The sequence below is a fragment of the Myxocyprinus asiaticus genome, chromosome 11 (assembly GCF_019703515.2).
Source record: "Myxocyprinus asiaticus isolate MX2 ecotype Aquarium Trade chromosome 11, UBuf_Myxa_2, whole genome shotgun sequence".
NCBI lineage: Eukaryota > Metazoa > Chordata > Actinopteri > Cypriniformes > Catostomidae > Myxocyprinus > Myxocyprinus asiaticus.
In genome coordinates, this window is record NC_059354.1 from 37,498,413 (window position 1) to 37,516,011 (window position 17,599).

General features: G+C 38.9%; 1 protein-coding gene across 1 annotated transcript in view; it reads left to right on the forward strand.

The window, feature by feature from the left end:
- The window catches only part of LOC127448473 (low-density lipoprotein receptor-related protein 1B-like), a 508,438-nt gene that overhangs the window by 288,705 nt on the left and 202,134 nt on the right, over positions 1-17,599 (forward strand). The window contains exons 18-21 of the mRNA XM_051711016.1: positions 588-668; positions 1,736-1,906; positions 6,275-6,454; positions 11,611-11,811. Coding sequence (XP_051566976.1) covers positions 588-668; positions 1,736-1,906; positions 6,275-6,454; positions 11,611-11,811 — 633 coding nt within the window. The remainder of the gene's footprint in view (positions 1-587; positions 669-1,735; positions 1,907-6,274; positions 6,455-11,610; positions 11,812-17,599) is intronic.

Sequence of the window (17,599 nt, forward strand, 5' to 3'; positions counted from 1 at the left end):
ATTCACAATGGTGAAACAATAACTGTTCTATATCAATAAATCAACATTTTCTAGAACTTATAAACCATGATATCTTGCTTGGGTGATATTGCCTTCTTGCAAGCTCTTATTGCCACTGAGGGTGCTTCTCTGCATCTGTTTGGTCTGGTTTTCACTTTGTTCATACTTTCATTAACCATAGATAGAAAATAGCAATTATTCACCATGACATTTTGCATGGCCTTCAGGGTGTATTGGCTTCCACAATACTAGCAATAAACCCCTGCGGTATGACTGTGCATTCACCCCAACTTGAGTAATTTGCAATACAGTGCAAGAGAATATTTACCGGTTGCCCAAGTTTCCCCAAACTTGCAAGAAACTAGTAAATTTGCTGAGGACAAAAGAGCCTCCAAATTTAATCTATTAGCATGAGAGAGCAATCTGTGCCAGGACAAACTTCTACTGCAATATATCAAAGCTAAAAGCTAAATGAAAAATGGGTTTTCTTCGCCGGTGTATCAAAGAGACAGTGATGTATTGGACAGAGTTCAGGTGTCAGGGTTTTTGTAGAGAATGAGTCTCACAGTCTTTCTCTCTGCTCACAGCGTTCCCTACCTGTGAAGCACTCAGCCAGTTCAGCTGTGCTAATGGGAGGTGCATTAGCATGAAATGGCATTGTGACTCAGGTGAGTGTATCCAAGATTAAGAAAATATCTTACCATTTGCTTTACTTGCTCTTCCATTTAGCGTGATGATATATTAGGCTGTTTTCTCAGCAGCTGATTAAAGAGAGCCTGGCTCTTTAATTCAATTAAGTCCATTGATACTGCTGTCCAATCTTTTTTATTGCACAAGCAATTTATCACATTAATTACCATTAAATATTCTCAGATTATTTTATCTATAATATCTCCATTTCAGATCATGGCGAATGTAATGCATTGACCTCTATAAATTATTGCAAGCCTCAAGGTCTGAAAAAAGTTTTTGCCAGCATGCAAGCACTCATCCAACAACAATAAAATGAAATAAAAGTATTTTTTTTTTTTTTTTTTTTTTGGGTAAACCTATCCAATGAGAGCATTTACAGCCACAGTCAGCATATGGAGGTGGTATTTCTTAGCCAGGGTTGAGGCATTACCCTTAGATGCATTGCTGATTGTTTTTCAGCTAAAAACTAAAATCGAGGTCCTGTGTAAGTCAATGCCATAAAGACTCTTGTATAAATATAGTGTAATGCTGTCCTTTTTTTATCATTATGACTTCTAGTATTGTTCAACAAGGCATATATAGTGGCCTCAAAAAGTTTTGGACATTTTAGTCACACTTATAAATATCTAAAGCAATCACATTCAGTCACAAAATATCAAACCAAGTGGCATCTGCAAACAAATGATGCTAGAGCCTTTCTCAGAACTAGTTTTACTTTTCTTAGCAAGTTGTGCAATTTATTTTATCCAACTGGTGTTGATGTGCTTTTTAGTGGAAAAGTAAGAAGTTCATACAGGTGTCCTAGCAGAGTAACCATAGGTGTAGTTCAGTACATTTACTTTGGACATCTTCCACTAAGTTTTTCCATTTTTTTTTTTTTTTCTTTTTTTTTTTTTTTTTGTATGACAATTGCTTTGATAAATTGTTCTCTAATGCATTTTAAATGTGGCTTAAGTTTATAAATACTTTTCTCTACTATAATGAATTAAGTGATTCTTGACTATTCGCATAAGAGTTCTAAACTGTATGACTGTATTTGTAGATGATGACTGTGGAGACAATAGTGATGAAGTTGGCTGTGTCCACTCCTGTGCTAATGGGCATTTTCGGTGCACCAGTGGCAAGTGTATCCCAGACCACTGGGCCTGCGATGGGGACAATGACTGCGGGGACTTCAGTGATGAAAATGTGACTTGTGCTGGGGTTGCCCCTGGTAGGACATCACCTCTCTCTTTTTGCCCATCATATGAGGTCCTTTGGTTTTGGCAATGTTAGTGGGTTACAGTTTTCATGCACACACTGCACAGTTTTGTGAAAGACAACCACAGTTAAATACAAAAGCCAAATACTCTAAACGATCATTCAGTGTGTGTAAAGAAGACTGAAGTTGCATTTGAGAGTGGCATAGTGAAAACCATTGCATTATTTGATCATGTCATGGCATGTCATTTCCACTGACGGGCCAGTGCGAGCCATGGCCATAAACTGGTCAGCCAGGGCCAATAGCCTTGGACCTCGAGCCGCGAGACCGAAACTGCTTTGCATTCCCACCATCGGGCTAAAAGTCCCACAACATTGCCCTTAAACCTGCCCTTAATACACCGGTCTGGTGCAAATGTCACACACCCTGTCCATTTCAGAGGTCAAACCAAATATGTTTGTTGTATGTTGTCTAGTTATCTAAAATATACATTTTATATTGTATGTAAACGTTAGCTAGCTAGCAAGATAAGTTAACGTTGACAACTCACCGACTTTAACTGCCATGGTGTCCCGAGTGGTCTATTCACTAACAAAATTATGATGTCTCAGCACACTGTCCATGATCACAAACCATGGAAATTTCTTCCTTTGGGCAATGCTTTGTCCATTGTGCATATTAACAGATTTGTAATGCATTCGCAATTTTTTTTCTCCAAGATGCAGGTGCGTAACATCACACAAACATGTCAGCACCCAGAGAGATGTACAAAGTTAGTGATAAACATTCACTTTTATTAAATTATATTGATCAATGAGTGAAAGTTCCTACATTACAGGATAATAAAGATTGTTTAATAAACGTTTGCTGAGACATGTGTACAAAATACGGTAAATTAAAATCTTTTGCTCGTACACCTGTAGCACAAATGCTAGCATAATAGCATTTGTTTATCAGTTGGGTTGCTAGGAGATGTCTCTAGTGACAGACAAACCCCTGTTAAGCTAATGGGAGCATTGCAGTTTTGTTTGTTTGAAAATCGTTTTCCGAGCATCTGGCAATAGAATTCCTTTATGGTCTGAGAAATCAAGTAGGAATATCCCACATCAGACTTGAATGGAATGCAGCATGAGTATCTCGCTACACTCCGCCTCTGACATTGACCGCACATCAATCCCCTGTTGGCCTTCTTTGGCCCAAGGGTATTCTGCACGCCAAAGGCCATTGGCCGTTGGCCCTGGGGAAGCCCCGAGGAGGCTCGATTAAGCCCGGAAAAGACAGTGGGAACGCAACTGGCCCTGGCACGCATGCCCTCATTTGGCCCAACAGTGGAAACGCGGCTATTGATGCCAAAAGTTTAACCTACTTTGTGTTAGCAAATTTCTTCAGAAGACTTGTAATGCGATGCACAAGTCACATGGACTACTTTTATGACACTTTTGGTTGTTTGTTTAAGCTATAAAGTGAGTCACTATTAAATGATATTGTATGGAAACCAGCAATTGTGATAATCTTTAAAATATGTCCTTTTCTGCTCCAGTGAAGAAAGTTATATTGGTTTTGAATGACATAAGAGTAAATAATGACATTTTTAGATGAATTATTCCTTTAATGTAAATGTGGTTGTGTCTGTCTGAATCATTCAAGAGTGAGTTCTGTTGTGGAATGTGGTTGTCATTCCTGACAGTAGCCAAATTCTGTGTGTACAAAATGAGATTAAGCACTCAGAAAAGGAGTGACAACTGTTAACTGTACAGTTTGTACATGGCCAGTGTAATGTGCCCAATAAAGGCAGCAAAGAAATCAAAGAGTGTGAAGGGCAGTTAAATATCCCTTTTCCGTTGATTAAAAACATCTTCGTGTTTGTCTCTGTACACGAACGGTTTAACCAACCCATCGAGTGGTTCCAAGAGCATCTTCTTAACATGACTAATTAGCAGGCTAACATATGTAATTGTCTGGCTGCAGTGTCCCTAATTTGAGGAACACAAGTAGAAAACTTTCTTTCCTCTTCTGCAGTGGGCAGATCTAATCATATCTGAGCTCACTAGGGGACCACCTTACAGATTTCAATCTTTTAATCTGCTGTAATTACCTCTGGAAACTGAGGATGGGTCCTCCGATGCTTTCTGCTCACCAAATTGTCACAGAAATTAGATAGCCATTCATCAAACCAGCTACTGATGGAGGTCCTCAGCACTCGTCCGTCTCAGAGGAGTTGTCCGGCTCATGTCCTCTTTGTGTAGGGCTCAGATTATTGTATAACACATGCTCTCAATGTGCAAAGTGGAGGAGATACTGTTAACTCTCAGCATTTGCCTTAGGCAAAGCAAGGGACACTCGGTCTTTAAGGGTTCAGAATATTACCAGCTGTCTTTTCCAGAGGGCCTTGTGGATGACAGATTGGCAATTGTAGTAGGTTTGATGTGTAAACACATTTTAGAGAGTTTATTTATCTGTCACTTGTCAGGGTTTAGAATTAATCTGAAACTGAAAATTGAGGCTGGCTAAAATGGAAAAGGCTCTTCTATTATGCAAGCGTTTTACTTTAGAAAATCTGGCCCCTGTCCTTTGTGATGAAAGCACACCAAGACTTTATAGCAGTTTCACTTGATAAAATGGAACTAGTTTAACATTATAAAGGCCAGCTGAAGTAGACTGATGTGAGAGCACCTGTGACTCAAACCTTTAAATATGCTTATGAAATTATTTGATTTGTTGATAACCAACAATTACAATCAGCACTTCATGGCATGATTCATGACAACACAAATTTTCAAGGCATAAATTTCAATGACGCTCTTCAATGAAAATGTTCAATGAAGACTTTAAGACATTACAGACATTACAGCATAATTGTAAAGTTATGTTCTGGGTTCAATACAAGTTGAATATATCTATTGACAACAATTGTGGCATAATGTTTATTTATCACAAAAGAAATAAAAATAAATAAATAATAATAATAATTTTTACATGTGCTTACTTGTCCAGTAAGGCAGTTTCAGTGGAAGTTAATGGGCCAGTCTGCAAACATTAAAATACACTCTTTTTCAAAAGTATAGCCATAAAACACATTTCTAACATGTTTTTAGAGTGCTAAAATCGCTGACTTATCTGTGTAAAGTTATTCCCGACATTACAACTTCTTTATCATGGCAATATAATGGCAGTTAACCCTGTAATCTGTATAGATAATCCCTGATTTTTTCACAAAAAAAAACAAAAACAAAACAAAAAATCACAAATAAAGTTTATATTGTGTGGCTATACTTTTGAAACAGAGTGGATTTAAACATTTATGGACTGGCCCCATTCATTTACATTGTAAGTGCCTTAATGTAACTGTGATTGCATTACAGTTTTGTTTATATATAATTATTATTATTATTATTATTTTTTTTGGTAATCAACAATAAATCCAGCTTTTATACACTGCATGGTGCAATCCTTTGCAATAGCTTTGTACCGTATGTTCTGCAGCTCTGCTAAGATAATGGCTTTACTTGTGGGCTTGAATTAATTTTACTCCACAGTGATGTATATTTGTGTAGCACTCTGCTGAAACAATGGAACCAGAAGACAACTGTCAGCATAGCATAAACAAAACATTCTTGAGTGTACCTTTTAACTTTTGTCATTTGCTAATTTCAGCCACATGCCCTCTTTCCAAATCCTTGCCCTCCAAAGACATTTTCGCAAACCACAAAGCTCTAAATGATTCATAGACAAGAGAACGTTTTTGATTGTCTAGTTTAATCATTGGCTGAAAAAACTCAGGTCGCACCCCTGACACTCTTTTGCTGTTCACAGAGCCTAAGACTGTAACATAGACAGATGTAATTTCTCAGGACACCTGTTTCATTGATATCTGATATTAGGAAGATTGTATGTACTGTATGGCATTCCAAAAAACCTTTAAGCTTAACTTGTATTGAACCTGGAACATTCATTTAAGGTGTGGTCACAATATGGTTTGAGCAAAATTACTTCACACTCTGCAATGAATAATGGCAACAGGAAAGATGCCATGCTCAGTGCAAGGTATATAAAGAAATCTGCACCAGTCTGGTGTGAAAGGTACTTGACTGGCCAGCCCAATGACCAGACCTGAAGATCTTAGGGGTAAATTAGAACTCCAACTGCGAGCCAGGCCCCATCACTCAACATCAGTGTATGACTTCACTGATGCTCTTTTGTCTCAATGGGAGCAAATCCCTGCAGCCATGTTCCAACATCTGATGAAAAGCCTTTCCAAAAGTGGAAGCTGCTATAGCAGCAAATGGATGACCACGGTTTTGCAATTAAATGTGTGTCCACATTCTTTTGGCCATGCAGTGTAGATTCTCATTATTTTTTATTTTTTTTTGCCATGTCCAGCATTGCCTCCTGTGGAATGCAGTGGAGAAGAGTTTCACTGCCGTGCAGACGGAACCTGTATCCCCGAGCGCTGGCGCTGCGACGGGGACAAAGATTGTGAAGATGGCAGTGATGAAACCAACTGCAAGGGCATCAAGAGAATGTGTGATCCCCAGGCAAAGTTTACGTGCAAAAGCTCAGGTAAACTTAACATGTTACCCTGCACCGGCTTCAATTCAGCTGACCTCACATTTTTTCATACACTGAACCACTGATATATTTCGCCCACTACATTCACTCTAACTGCTAAATTCTGTGAAGCAGTGGGTGTAATCTTATGCCGTGATGCCATCCTTGAACTCTGAGTTGTCTTTGCCTCTCGCAAATTGAATCGGATGATAAATCCAGCTTTTATACACTGCATGGTGCAATCCTTTGCAATAGCTCTGTACCGTATGTTCTGCAGCTCTGCTAAGATAATGGCTTTACTTGTGGGCTTGAATGAATTTTACTCCACAGTGATGTATATTTGTGTAGCACTCCGCTGAAACAATGGAACCGGAAGACAGACACATGTAATGCGTCAATATAGACCTTATTCACAGTAGTGCCATATTTGATTTTTGACGGAAATTAAAATGGAGCTGTAAGGGATAGATTTACAGTGTGTTCACTGGCATGCACTGTATAAAGCTGTATGAAACTTCACATAATTTATTTTTCACTACTTATGTTTTCTGGACTTGTTTCTCTAATGAAATCTTTTGGAAAGATATTTTTCGTCAGAGAAACTATCCAAAACCCTTTCAACAGTGCAACCCATAGAAGAGACTGTAAGTTCCTCAAAGCCTCTTTGTCATTCCCGTCAAAAAATTTAAGAAAGTGCTACTGTGAATAAGGTTCATTATTTTATAACAATTTTAGCCATTTTGAGTAAAGATGCACAGTTTTATTTATTTTTTGTTATTAAAAACTTTACCCCTAAAAAAATGAATAGTACTTTTTGTAAAAATCACGCACAATTACATTAGATGAAGACTGTAGTTGTATAATTAGCATAATATAGCTTGTTTAAAATGGTGCTGGGCTCCCTCATGCGGGCTGCCATGCTGAGATCATATGACCAGCCAAGTACTACTCACTTTATCTATGTAAACCCCCTGTAATCAAATAATTTTGCTGACAGAATAAATTGTATTATGGCTGACTGCGAATAGTGCATTTCTTCAATGGTATTGGCAACCAAAACTTATAGATTTTACATGAGTCTGCATCCACAAGGCTAGGTGTCAGTATAGGTCCAAGACAACTGTCAGCATAGCATAAACAAAACATTCTTGAGTGTACCTTTTAACTTTTGTCATTTGCTAATTTCAGCCACATGCCCTCTTTCCAAATCCCTGCCCTCCAAAGACATTTTCGCAAACCACAAAGCTCTAAATGATTCATAGACAAGAGAACGTTTTTGACTGTCTAGTTTAATCATTGGCTGAAAAAACTCAGGTCGCACCCCTGACACTCTTTTGCTGTTCACAGAGCCTAAGACTGTAACATAGACAGATGTAATTTCTCAGGACACCTGTTTCATTGATATCTGATATTAGGAAGATTGTATGTACTGTATGGCATTCCAAAAAACCTTTAAGTAAAACTTTAATAGAAAGAATCAAAATGATCATGTGCATAATTTAACTGTCCATGTTTCTTTTGAACTTACACTGGCGGCCAAAAGTTTGGAATAATGTACAGATTTTGCTGTTTCGGTAGGAAATTTGTACTTTAATTTACCAAAGTGGCATTCAGCTGATGACAAATTATAGTCAGGACATTACTGATGTAAAAAACAGCACCATCACTATTTGAAAAAGTCATTTTTGATCAAATCTATACAGACCCCATTTCCAACAGCCATCACTCCAACAATTTATCCTTGAGTAATCATGCTAAATTACTAATTTGGTACTAGAAAATCAGCTGAACACTGTTTGGTTCATTAAATGAAGCTTAACCGTGTCTTTGTGTTTGTTATTGAGTTGCCACATTATGCAATAGACTGGCATGTCTTAAGGTCAATATTAGGTTAAAAATGGCAAAAAAGAAAACTGCTTTTTCTAGAAACTCCTCAGTCAATCATTATTTGTAGGAATGAAGGCTATACAATGCTTGAAATGCTTGAAAAACTGAAGGTTTCATACAAAGGTGTACACTGCAGTCTTCAAAGACAAAGGACAACTGGCTCTAACAAGGACAGAAAGAGATGTGGAAGGCCAGATGTACAACTAAACAAGAGGAATAGTACATCAGAGTCTCTAGTTTGAGAAATAGACGACTCACATGTCCTCAGCTGACATCTTCATTGAATTCTACCCGCTCAACACCAGTTTCATGTACAACAGTAAAGAGAAGACTCAGGGGTGCAGGCCTTATCGGAAGAATTGCAAAGAAAAAAACACTTTTGAAACTGAAAATCAAAAAGAAAAGGTTAGAGTGGGCAAAGAAACACAGACATTGGACAACAGATAATTGGAAAAGAGTGTTATGGATCTTAACCCCATTGAGCATTTGTGGGATCAGCTAGACAGTAAGATGCATGAGAAGTGCCCAACAAGACAGCCACATCTATGGCAAGTGCTACAGGAAGCGTGGGGTGAAATGTCACCTGAGTATCTGGACAAACTGACAGCTAGAATGCCAAGGATCTGCAAAGCTGTCATTGCTGCACGTGGAGGATTTTTTTTTTTTTTTTTGAGAACTCTTTGAAGTAGTTTAAGAAGTTATGAAATTATTATTATTTTTTTTTTTTTCAAATTATAATAGTAATTTTTCATGTTATTAATGTCCTGACTATACATTGTGATCAGTTGAAAGCCACTTTGGTGAATGAAAGTACCAATTTCTTTCCATAAGAGCAAAATCTGTACATTACTTCAAACTTTTGGCCACCAGTGTATATAGCTATCATTTGTATCACAAATATTTGGTCTGCTCCGAGCATAGTGAAATCAATCAACATGAGGCTTTTTGATGTTGCAGTTGCCCAAATTGTAAATGATTGCCTTGAAAAAAGACATCAACAGCAAAACCATTAACAATTTTATGTTGTTTTGTTCTTACCCTTTTTGATGTCAAAAATGCGGCAAAAAATTATGTAGAGCCTTTCCAGACCACTGCACCTGAGACAGAATTCCAAATCCCATACATTTTTGACAGATTCTAAAACAGGCTGGAGTCTGTTCACCTGTTTATTTGATCACAAAGGTAGACTGAACACAAGGAAACCTGACACGCATATGCTGAACAGATGTAAAATTCTCTGTTAGCAGAAAATATACATAAAAGCTGCCTATCTGGTCTGGAATGTGTGATCACCCTGTTGGCGTTCGATGCCGTCTACTTTCACCGATTGAACATAATTGGTGTTTGTCGGGTCTTGGATTGTTTGAGCAGTCTGGTATGATTTTCCAACAAACTCCAAGCTCTATCGTAATTTCACTTTCATCACGAACCATTGCCATGACAATGAGGTAAGTGTCCGTGCCAACAACATGCATGGGCATATCTGTATTGTTAGAGCAGTAAAAATGCAGTCATTCTTAATCACTATTAATTATATTTTTGTAATGAACTTGTTAAAAGCATGTAGTTATACTCAAATATGCAACACAACTAAATACTGTATCAGTACACAGCTGGACAGTAATTAAATAGTTCAGTCTTACCTTGGCTGGAATTCACTTTTCTGATGTTTTATTTTATTTTATTTTTGATAGGAAGAAAAAGGCAACATTTTCAGGTTTTAGAGAGGAGCTCACCGGGGTTATGATGTTTCCAGCTGCATTGAATACATGTTCAGTCAACAAAATTACTGTCAAAAATGTGATTTTGTTAACAAAGACGAGATGGAAAATATGCATTATGAGGAAACAATTCTCCTTAGGATTGTAACAAGGAATAAATAACACTGCAACATATCTACAATGCATTATCAGTGTTATAAAAAAAATAAAACCCTGTTGAATAAAACCTTGTCAAATGATCCAGTCATAGTATTTTGTGGATTGCCCTGTCTGAGCTGTAGCCAGGAGCTAAAGAGCTGAACACCGATAAACTAAAGCACTTATAGCGGTTAATCACCTTTCTTAGAAACATATTATATATATATGTCATAATTCAGCTATATCAACAACATATAATATTACCAGTTACATATGCACAGAAAATGAAACTAATGCACAGCTGAACTTAAAGTCAGTTGCGCGCCAGATGCGTGACTCATGTTTTGTATAGGCAGGTGCCGTAACAATGCGCTATGCAGTGCAAAATCTTCAGATCTCTAAAAAAAAGAAAATTAATATGTCTCTAGCATGAAGAATCAACAACACAGTAATTAAGGATCTAATACTTCACTATACTCATTATATGATAATATTTCATTAATTTATTTCAGGCAGCACCGTGAAATGACGGGTGTCATGGTGATCCTATAGCATCACTATTCGCAAAAAATATATTTAGGCTTATATACTTTGTCAAATTGCATATGTTTGGCTTCATCCACAACCTCTTCCTTGTCAGTTGTCATCTTCAAAGGCGAACAAAAACATGCAAGGTGCAAGTTTGTTGGATCAGTGTGAACATGACAACTATGTTTCCTAACATTCTAAATACACTCCCAACTTTGGCTTGTTTAAAGTGTTGGTGTCTGTTGGTGTTTGTTGGGGCAGTGTGAATTGGCCTTTAGAAATGTGTCCTAACCTAAACCTATCAAGGATGTTAACTGGTTAACATAGCTTGATTAATGTGATGGTGAACCAATCAGGTATTGAGATGACGCTGATGTAAGAGGGGATCCTGAGTGAGAGGTAGTTAGTAAGAGACGAAGGTAGAGACATGTTGTAAGCTTGTTGTAAGCTAACATGTTGTAAAGGCACCAGCGACAGTGCACTTTATTTGACAAAAACTAGCCTTATTTTACAGGGCTTTCATATCTGTATGATTAGTTGAATAGTCGATCAGGAAATTCAATCATCTAGTTGATTTAAAAAATGAATTTTTGACATCCCAAGGCTATTTTTTATTTTATTTTTTTATTTATGTATTTATTTATTTTGCATTCTCATGGTTGCGTCAAGGACAAGCTGTTGCAGCAAATAAGTTCTGCTGTGTTGTTTAGAATTAAAGGCTATTTAAATGAGTTGACACTGGCCACAGGGTTCTTCTGTACGCATCTGACGTCATCCCAGCTTGATGTTCCGTCGCCATTCAAATTTTGTACAGATTTTTCAGCATGCTTACACACCAAATTAGGCCTGACAGCTTGATTTATTTAGAGGTCTAACCGCATGTTGTGTCCCAAGGGAAGTGCATCAGTAAGAGCTGGGTGTGTGACGGCGACAATGACTGTGAAGACCGCTCGGATGAAGAGTCCTGTGAGTCATCTGTCTGCAAGCCCCCCACTCAGCCCTGTGGTAATGATTCCAGCACCTGCCTATCCCCCAGCAAGATATGTGATGGTAGAAATGACTGTGCCGACCACTCAGATGAGGGTCTTTTCTGTGGTGAGTACATGAGGCTTGATACAAACTAATCTTAGAGCCATTGTACAGCTCCAAGAATTGCATGAATTGGATTAACGAATGCAATTTTATATAGAATGGATAGTTCTGATAGAGGTTCTGAATAGACGAGCTACATTTAAAGCTGTTAGAAAATGCCAACAAATGCAAATGTGTGTCAGCCCATTCTGTATTAATGCAGTAGGCAATATTATTTGGATGATTATTGCAGTATTATATTAACGCTACAGGCAATATTATAAAAAATGGGAGGATCGTTTATTCCAATTGTTATTTATTGTAACTATTTTTCATGATTTGTGTTTATCATATTGCTGCTGTCCTCATTTTTAAAAAGTGATAAGCCAGTTGAGGGCCTATCATAGTTAAGAGTGTGTGCCATGGTTAAGAACACCCCTTTACCATTGCAAAATCACTGTAAAGCAGGACTTCTCATGGCTCATTGTTTTATTCTGTCCTGTGTTGACATATTTCCTTTTGAAACAGGAAGTTGGGGCAGGGCATATCAAAATGTTTGTCCTATCACCAATATCACCAAAATTGCCAGGAGCCTTAAATGGTTAGCTCACCCAACAATGAAAATTCTCTCATCATTTACTTACCCTCATGCCATCCCAGATGTGTATGACTTTCATCTGTTGAACACAAACAAAGATTTTTAGAAGAATTTCTCAGCTCTGTAGGTCCATACAATGTAAGTGAATTGGTGCCAAAATTTTTAAACTCCAAAATCCACATAAGGGCAACATAGAAGTACTCCAGACGACTCTGGCGGTTAAATCCATATCTTCAGAAGCGATATGATATGTGGGTGAGAAACCAATCAATACTGAAATTGATTTTTTTTATTTTTTTTATTTATTTATTTTTATGAATTCTTCTCCCTGCTCAGTCAATCGCCACTTCACTTTCACTACTACTTCTGTTTTTGGTGATTCACATTCTTCATGCATATTGCCTCCTACTGGGCAGGGAGGATAATTTATGATAAAACAAAGCAATGCTTAAAAATGTATCGGTTTCTCACCCAAACCTATCATATCGTGTCTGAATATATAGATTTAAGCACTGGAGTCTTCTGGAATAATTGTATGCTCCCTTTATGTGCATTTTGGAGCTTCAAAATTTTGGCACCCTTTCACTTTCATTGTGAGGACCTACAGAGTTGAAATATTCTATTATTATCTTAATTTGTGTTCTGCAGAAGAAAGTCATACACATCTGGAATGCCAGGAGGGTGAGTAAATGACGAGATCATTTTCATTTTTGGGTGAACTATCCCTTTAAGTTTATGTAGCAGCTCGGACTCGCTATTTTTAACCCTGTTTCCCTGAGTGGGAACGAGATGCTGCGTAATCACATTGGGACACGCCCTGAGTGTCACGTGTCTGAAGCCTTTATACAATCATGCCAATTTATTGGCTGATGGCACTTAAGCGATGCCCTAGGGAGCTACGTCACGGGCTCCATAAAGGCACTCGCTTTCACGCCATCGAGTCAGATTTTCTGCAGGAAGGCATGAGCCTATGCAGCTGCTAGCGAGTATGGCCAGTTTACACAGCGTTTCGTTCCCACTCAGGGAACAAGGGTTACGCTTTACGTAACCGAGATGTTCCCTTTCATAGGAAGTCGAGTTGCATAATTGCACTGGGAACGATATACATTCACACCATGCGAACAGTAGCTGCCAACTGTCTACGCCCGTGTGACAAGCGAGCTAAAGCGTCTGTATAATACAGGGGATATTATGAGTTACCTCCTGTTCCAACAGAGAGAACCTGGGAAGCATGAGTCAAACCCTTTTTCAGATTATAAAATCTAACAAATGTATGTGGAGAGGACCACCGTGCCACCATACAAATGTCCTCCAAGGACGCACCACTAGCCAAAGCCCATGAGGATGCCATGCTCCTCGTAGAATGGACTCGAATACCCGAAGGCGAAGGTAAACCTGAGCTTCGTAAGCACTTGAATTTACATCAATAAGCCAATGACAGTCTTTGCTTGGACTCCGAAACACCTCTGTTGTGACCACCAAAGCACACAAACAACTGTTCTGACTTACGCCACTGGCTAGCACGTTCAACATAAACTTGCAGCGCCTGAACAGGGCAAAACATACTGTGATGGCGGAAATACACAACAGTCCAACATGGTTGGACGACAACACAGCAGATCTCATTTGTGCTAACAGTATGTTATAGTAATACCTTGGGTATTATTAGCAGCAATGAACGGACTCAGAGGTCCGTAAACTGAACAAGCAATAACCTTGATACACAAGAATAACACACTATAATAATATATCCAGACGTAAACCTCTTACTTAAATCGCGTGAGGACGCAGGTAGAATGTGTGTTCATCCGTCGTTTGACTCCGACTCGGTTTCTCGAAGCTCAGGTGATGACGGGAGGCCGTTTCCTCGCTTTGTCAATGGGCAGTACAGCTGCTGATTCTCAGCGGGCTGGCAGAGAAATCAGCGAAGTCGACTCTGTTGAAATCTTCTTTCTTCCCTTCTGCTGGCATCTAGCACCAACAGTCATGCCACAGTTCAAGTCACTGAGATCAGTTTTTTTCCCCATTCTAATGGTTGGTGTGAACATTAACTGAAGCTTCTGACCCGTATCTGCATGATTTTATGCACTGCACTGCTGCCACACAATTGGCTGATTAGATAATTGCATGGATGATTGTTGGTTCCAGACAGGCTGGTTTGAGTATTTCTGTAACTGCTGATCTCCTGGGATTTTCATGCACAACAGTCTCTATAATTGACTCCGAATGGTACCAAAAACAAAAAACATCCAGTGAGCGGCAGTTCTATGGATGGAAACGCCTTGTTGATGAGAGAGGTCAACAGAGAATGGCCGGACTGGTTTGAACTGACAAAGTCTACAGTAACTCAGATAACCACTCTGTACAATTGTGGTGAGAAGAATAGCATCTCAGAATGCTATTCTGAGATGTGGGTTGGCGCTGTTTTGGCGGCACAAGGGGGACCTACACAATATTAGGCAGGTGGTTTTAATGTTGTGGCTGATTGGTGTATGTGAGGTCTCATGCATTGTTGAAGAAATATTTGATAGCTTGAGTGGGAATACGCATGTGGAATAGTTATACAGGAAACCAAACATGAAAAAAGGCAACTAAATGAAAATAAAATGCTTCACCAGAGCAGTATAGATTTGGATGCATACACTTGAGCACATAGAAATGTCTAGTGTTTACTTCTCTGCGGGTGAACAGATCCTGATGATACTTTGTTTGTGCCCACACAAGCATGTCCCTCAGGCCTACTTTATTAGTTGTGTCCTTGAGCAAGAGTAATGGAAAACCTACTCATGCTCTGCATGCTGCTGGTGCAGGAAAACCTGGAAGCCTGCTTGAATCACAGCTAAACATAAGGATCTGTTTGTGAAGCCCTCACTGGGGATGGTGTCTCCAGAGAGTCAGCATTGTATAATTCTCTTAGAGTGCGAATAGACAAACATTTCAGTGACTTTTAGTGCATTACCAGCAGATGGGTCCCAAAACCTAGTGAGCTGATTCACTGTCTACTGCCTAAATAGGCATTGTTTTCTTAGGCACATTTTAACAGAGATTTAACCTCATAAGTACTGATTTGAAATGCTCTATATAGGCAGAAACTGCGGCACACAAATAGCGCTCCACGTGGGAGACTCAACTCACAATGGATTTCAATAGAATTTGGCATTAGCATGTTGCTAAGCTAACAACCAGTCTAATCAATGCAGGGTTATTTTATGGAATGGATGTGATGCTCTAAAAAATCATGACCATATACACATTTTAGATAAAATAGTCAGTAAGCTTAGTTAAATGTAAACTTTTTTTTTTTGTCTTGTCACATTTCAGTATCAAATCAATTATACAGGAAGAAGATTTATAATCAACATTTCTCTCGCTATCTTGGATGTATTTATTTTTCACTAAGCTTGTCGTAATGCTTTTTGTAAATGCATTCTCTGAGAGGGATACATGTGACTACATCTTAGAATTTGTCCAAAACAGTGTTGTCTTAGGAGGCAATATAATTAAGTCACCTACCTTACCTTTCAATAAAGTCTTCAAATCAGTAACATGTCTATGCAGATTTAAAATGCTGCTTCGTAGGCAGCTCACAAGGTTTTAGAACAGAGGTGTATTATCTGTCTGACTAGACCTGCTTTTGGCATTGGCCTCTCAATGCCAGTTAGATTGTGACAGTGGTCCTTAAGGGTCTGACTGATTCGAACCAACCCAGTAGGACTCAATGCCATTTGTAACCTTTGGGAAGCAGCTATTTTTCACCTCCATATAGACTACAGGTCTAGAGGTCTGCAACCCGGCTCAGGCCTGGCGGGAACCCGAAGGGTTTCGGGCTAGGCTTGGGTCAGTTTTTCAAGTAGGACTTCGGGTTCGTGTCGAGTTCGGGTTTGTAATTAATGAAAAAATAAACAGGCCTACCACGCTCTCACTCACAGTCACGTGCGAACGGACGAGTTAGGGGCCGTTCACACCAAATGTGTTTTTGCACGCATCTGTTCTGTTTTCACATTGTTTTCCTAAGTAAACACTTACTGGTCGAATGTCTTTGACTGTTGCAGCATGTCTCGCTGTTTCTTTAGCATCTTGCGCAGGACCGGAACTGTTTAAACACTGTGTCAAGTTAAAAAGAACTTCAAATTTTCAAAAATTCATGTCGAGACACCTGTGCTCTTTCACTCTTTGCACTGCGTCTAGAGCGCAGGTGTCACAAATATTCAACATTTTGAACAAGTTCAGGGTGTAAAGAGGGGACTGTTGTATTGTTTATATTATTCCAGATTGTTCTGCATCAAAAAAAGTTTCAGCGCATCAACGGTATGTCAGTGCTTTTTTTCCGTTCTGCTCTAGTGTACTGAGGGGCTGCCGTGCCGTGTTAAAACTGTATGTTTACTGTTTCAATACTGTTACGAATGTTGCTTATATGCTTCCATAAAATATAGCCTATTGCAACAGTACTTGCTAGGAGAAGAAATTATAAAGATAGTGAGCGATTTCGGGTTCAGGTCAGGTTTGGGATTATAATCTGACGGTATCGTTCAGGCCGGGTAGGGTCTCGCGTACGTGTCGGGTTCGGGTTTCATTTTAAGGCCCGTGCAGACCTCTTTCCAGGGTCCCCTGTAAGCAGAATTAATTTCTCTCTTGGGGGCGCAGAAGGGATCATTCTAATCAGTGGAGGCAAAGAGGACCTTGGAAAGTGTCATTTTCACCAAGCTGTGTCTTCTGTCCCTTTTGTTTTTTCTCATGAAGATGTGCCTTCCTCTAAAAATGACCAGGTGCTTTGCTGAAAGGGAAAAAAATCTTATCCATTAGAGATGAGAGACTGAGAGTACCAGAGTTTGTCTGATCCATTCTGAAATGAAAAAGATGATGTGTCTGAAACCCAGTTTTCAATTATTGTAAACTGAAGAAAAAGCCATTTTCCACCTTGAATGAGTTTGTTTGGTCTTCACAATGGCTAAAGTTCTTCTCCATAATTCAGACCTGTGGTTTCTCACTGAGTCTGTCTCATGAATAATGCAAATCTTTATGTAATCTCTCTCTCTCTCTTTTTTTTTTTTTAAACACTTGGCTGGTGATGTTGATTAGGTTGGCATAATGACCTAGTCAACAAAACACGGCAAGACTTTTGAGGTGGAGAGCAAAAATCGTATTTAAAATTTCAGCCTTACAATTTTTTTGTCTTGTGCATATGTTCAGTCAAAACTTTGGGTATGTGGGCTG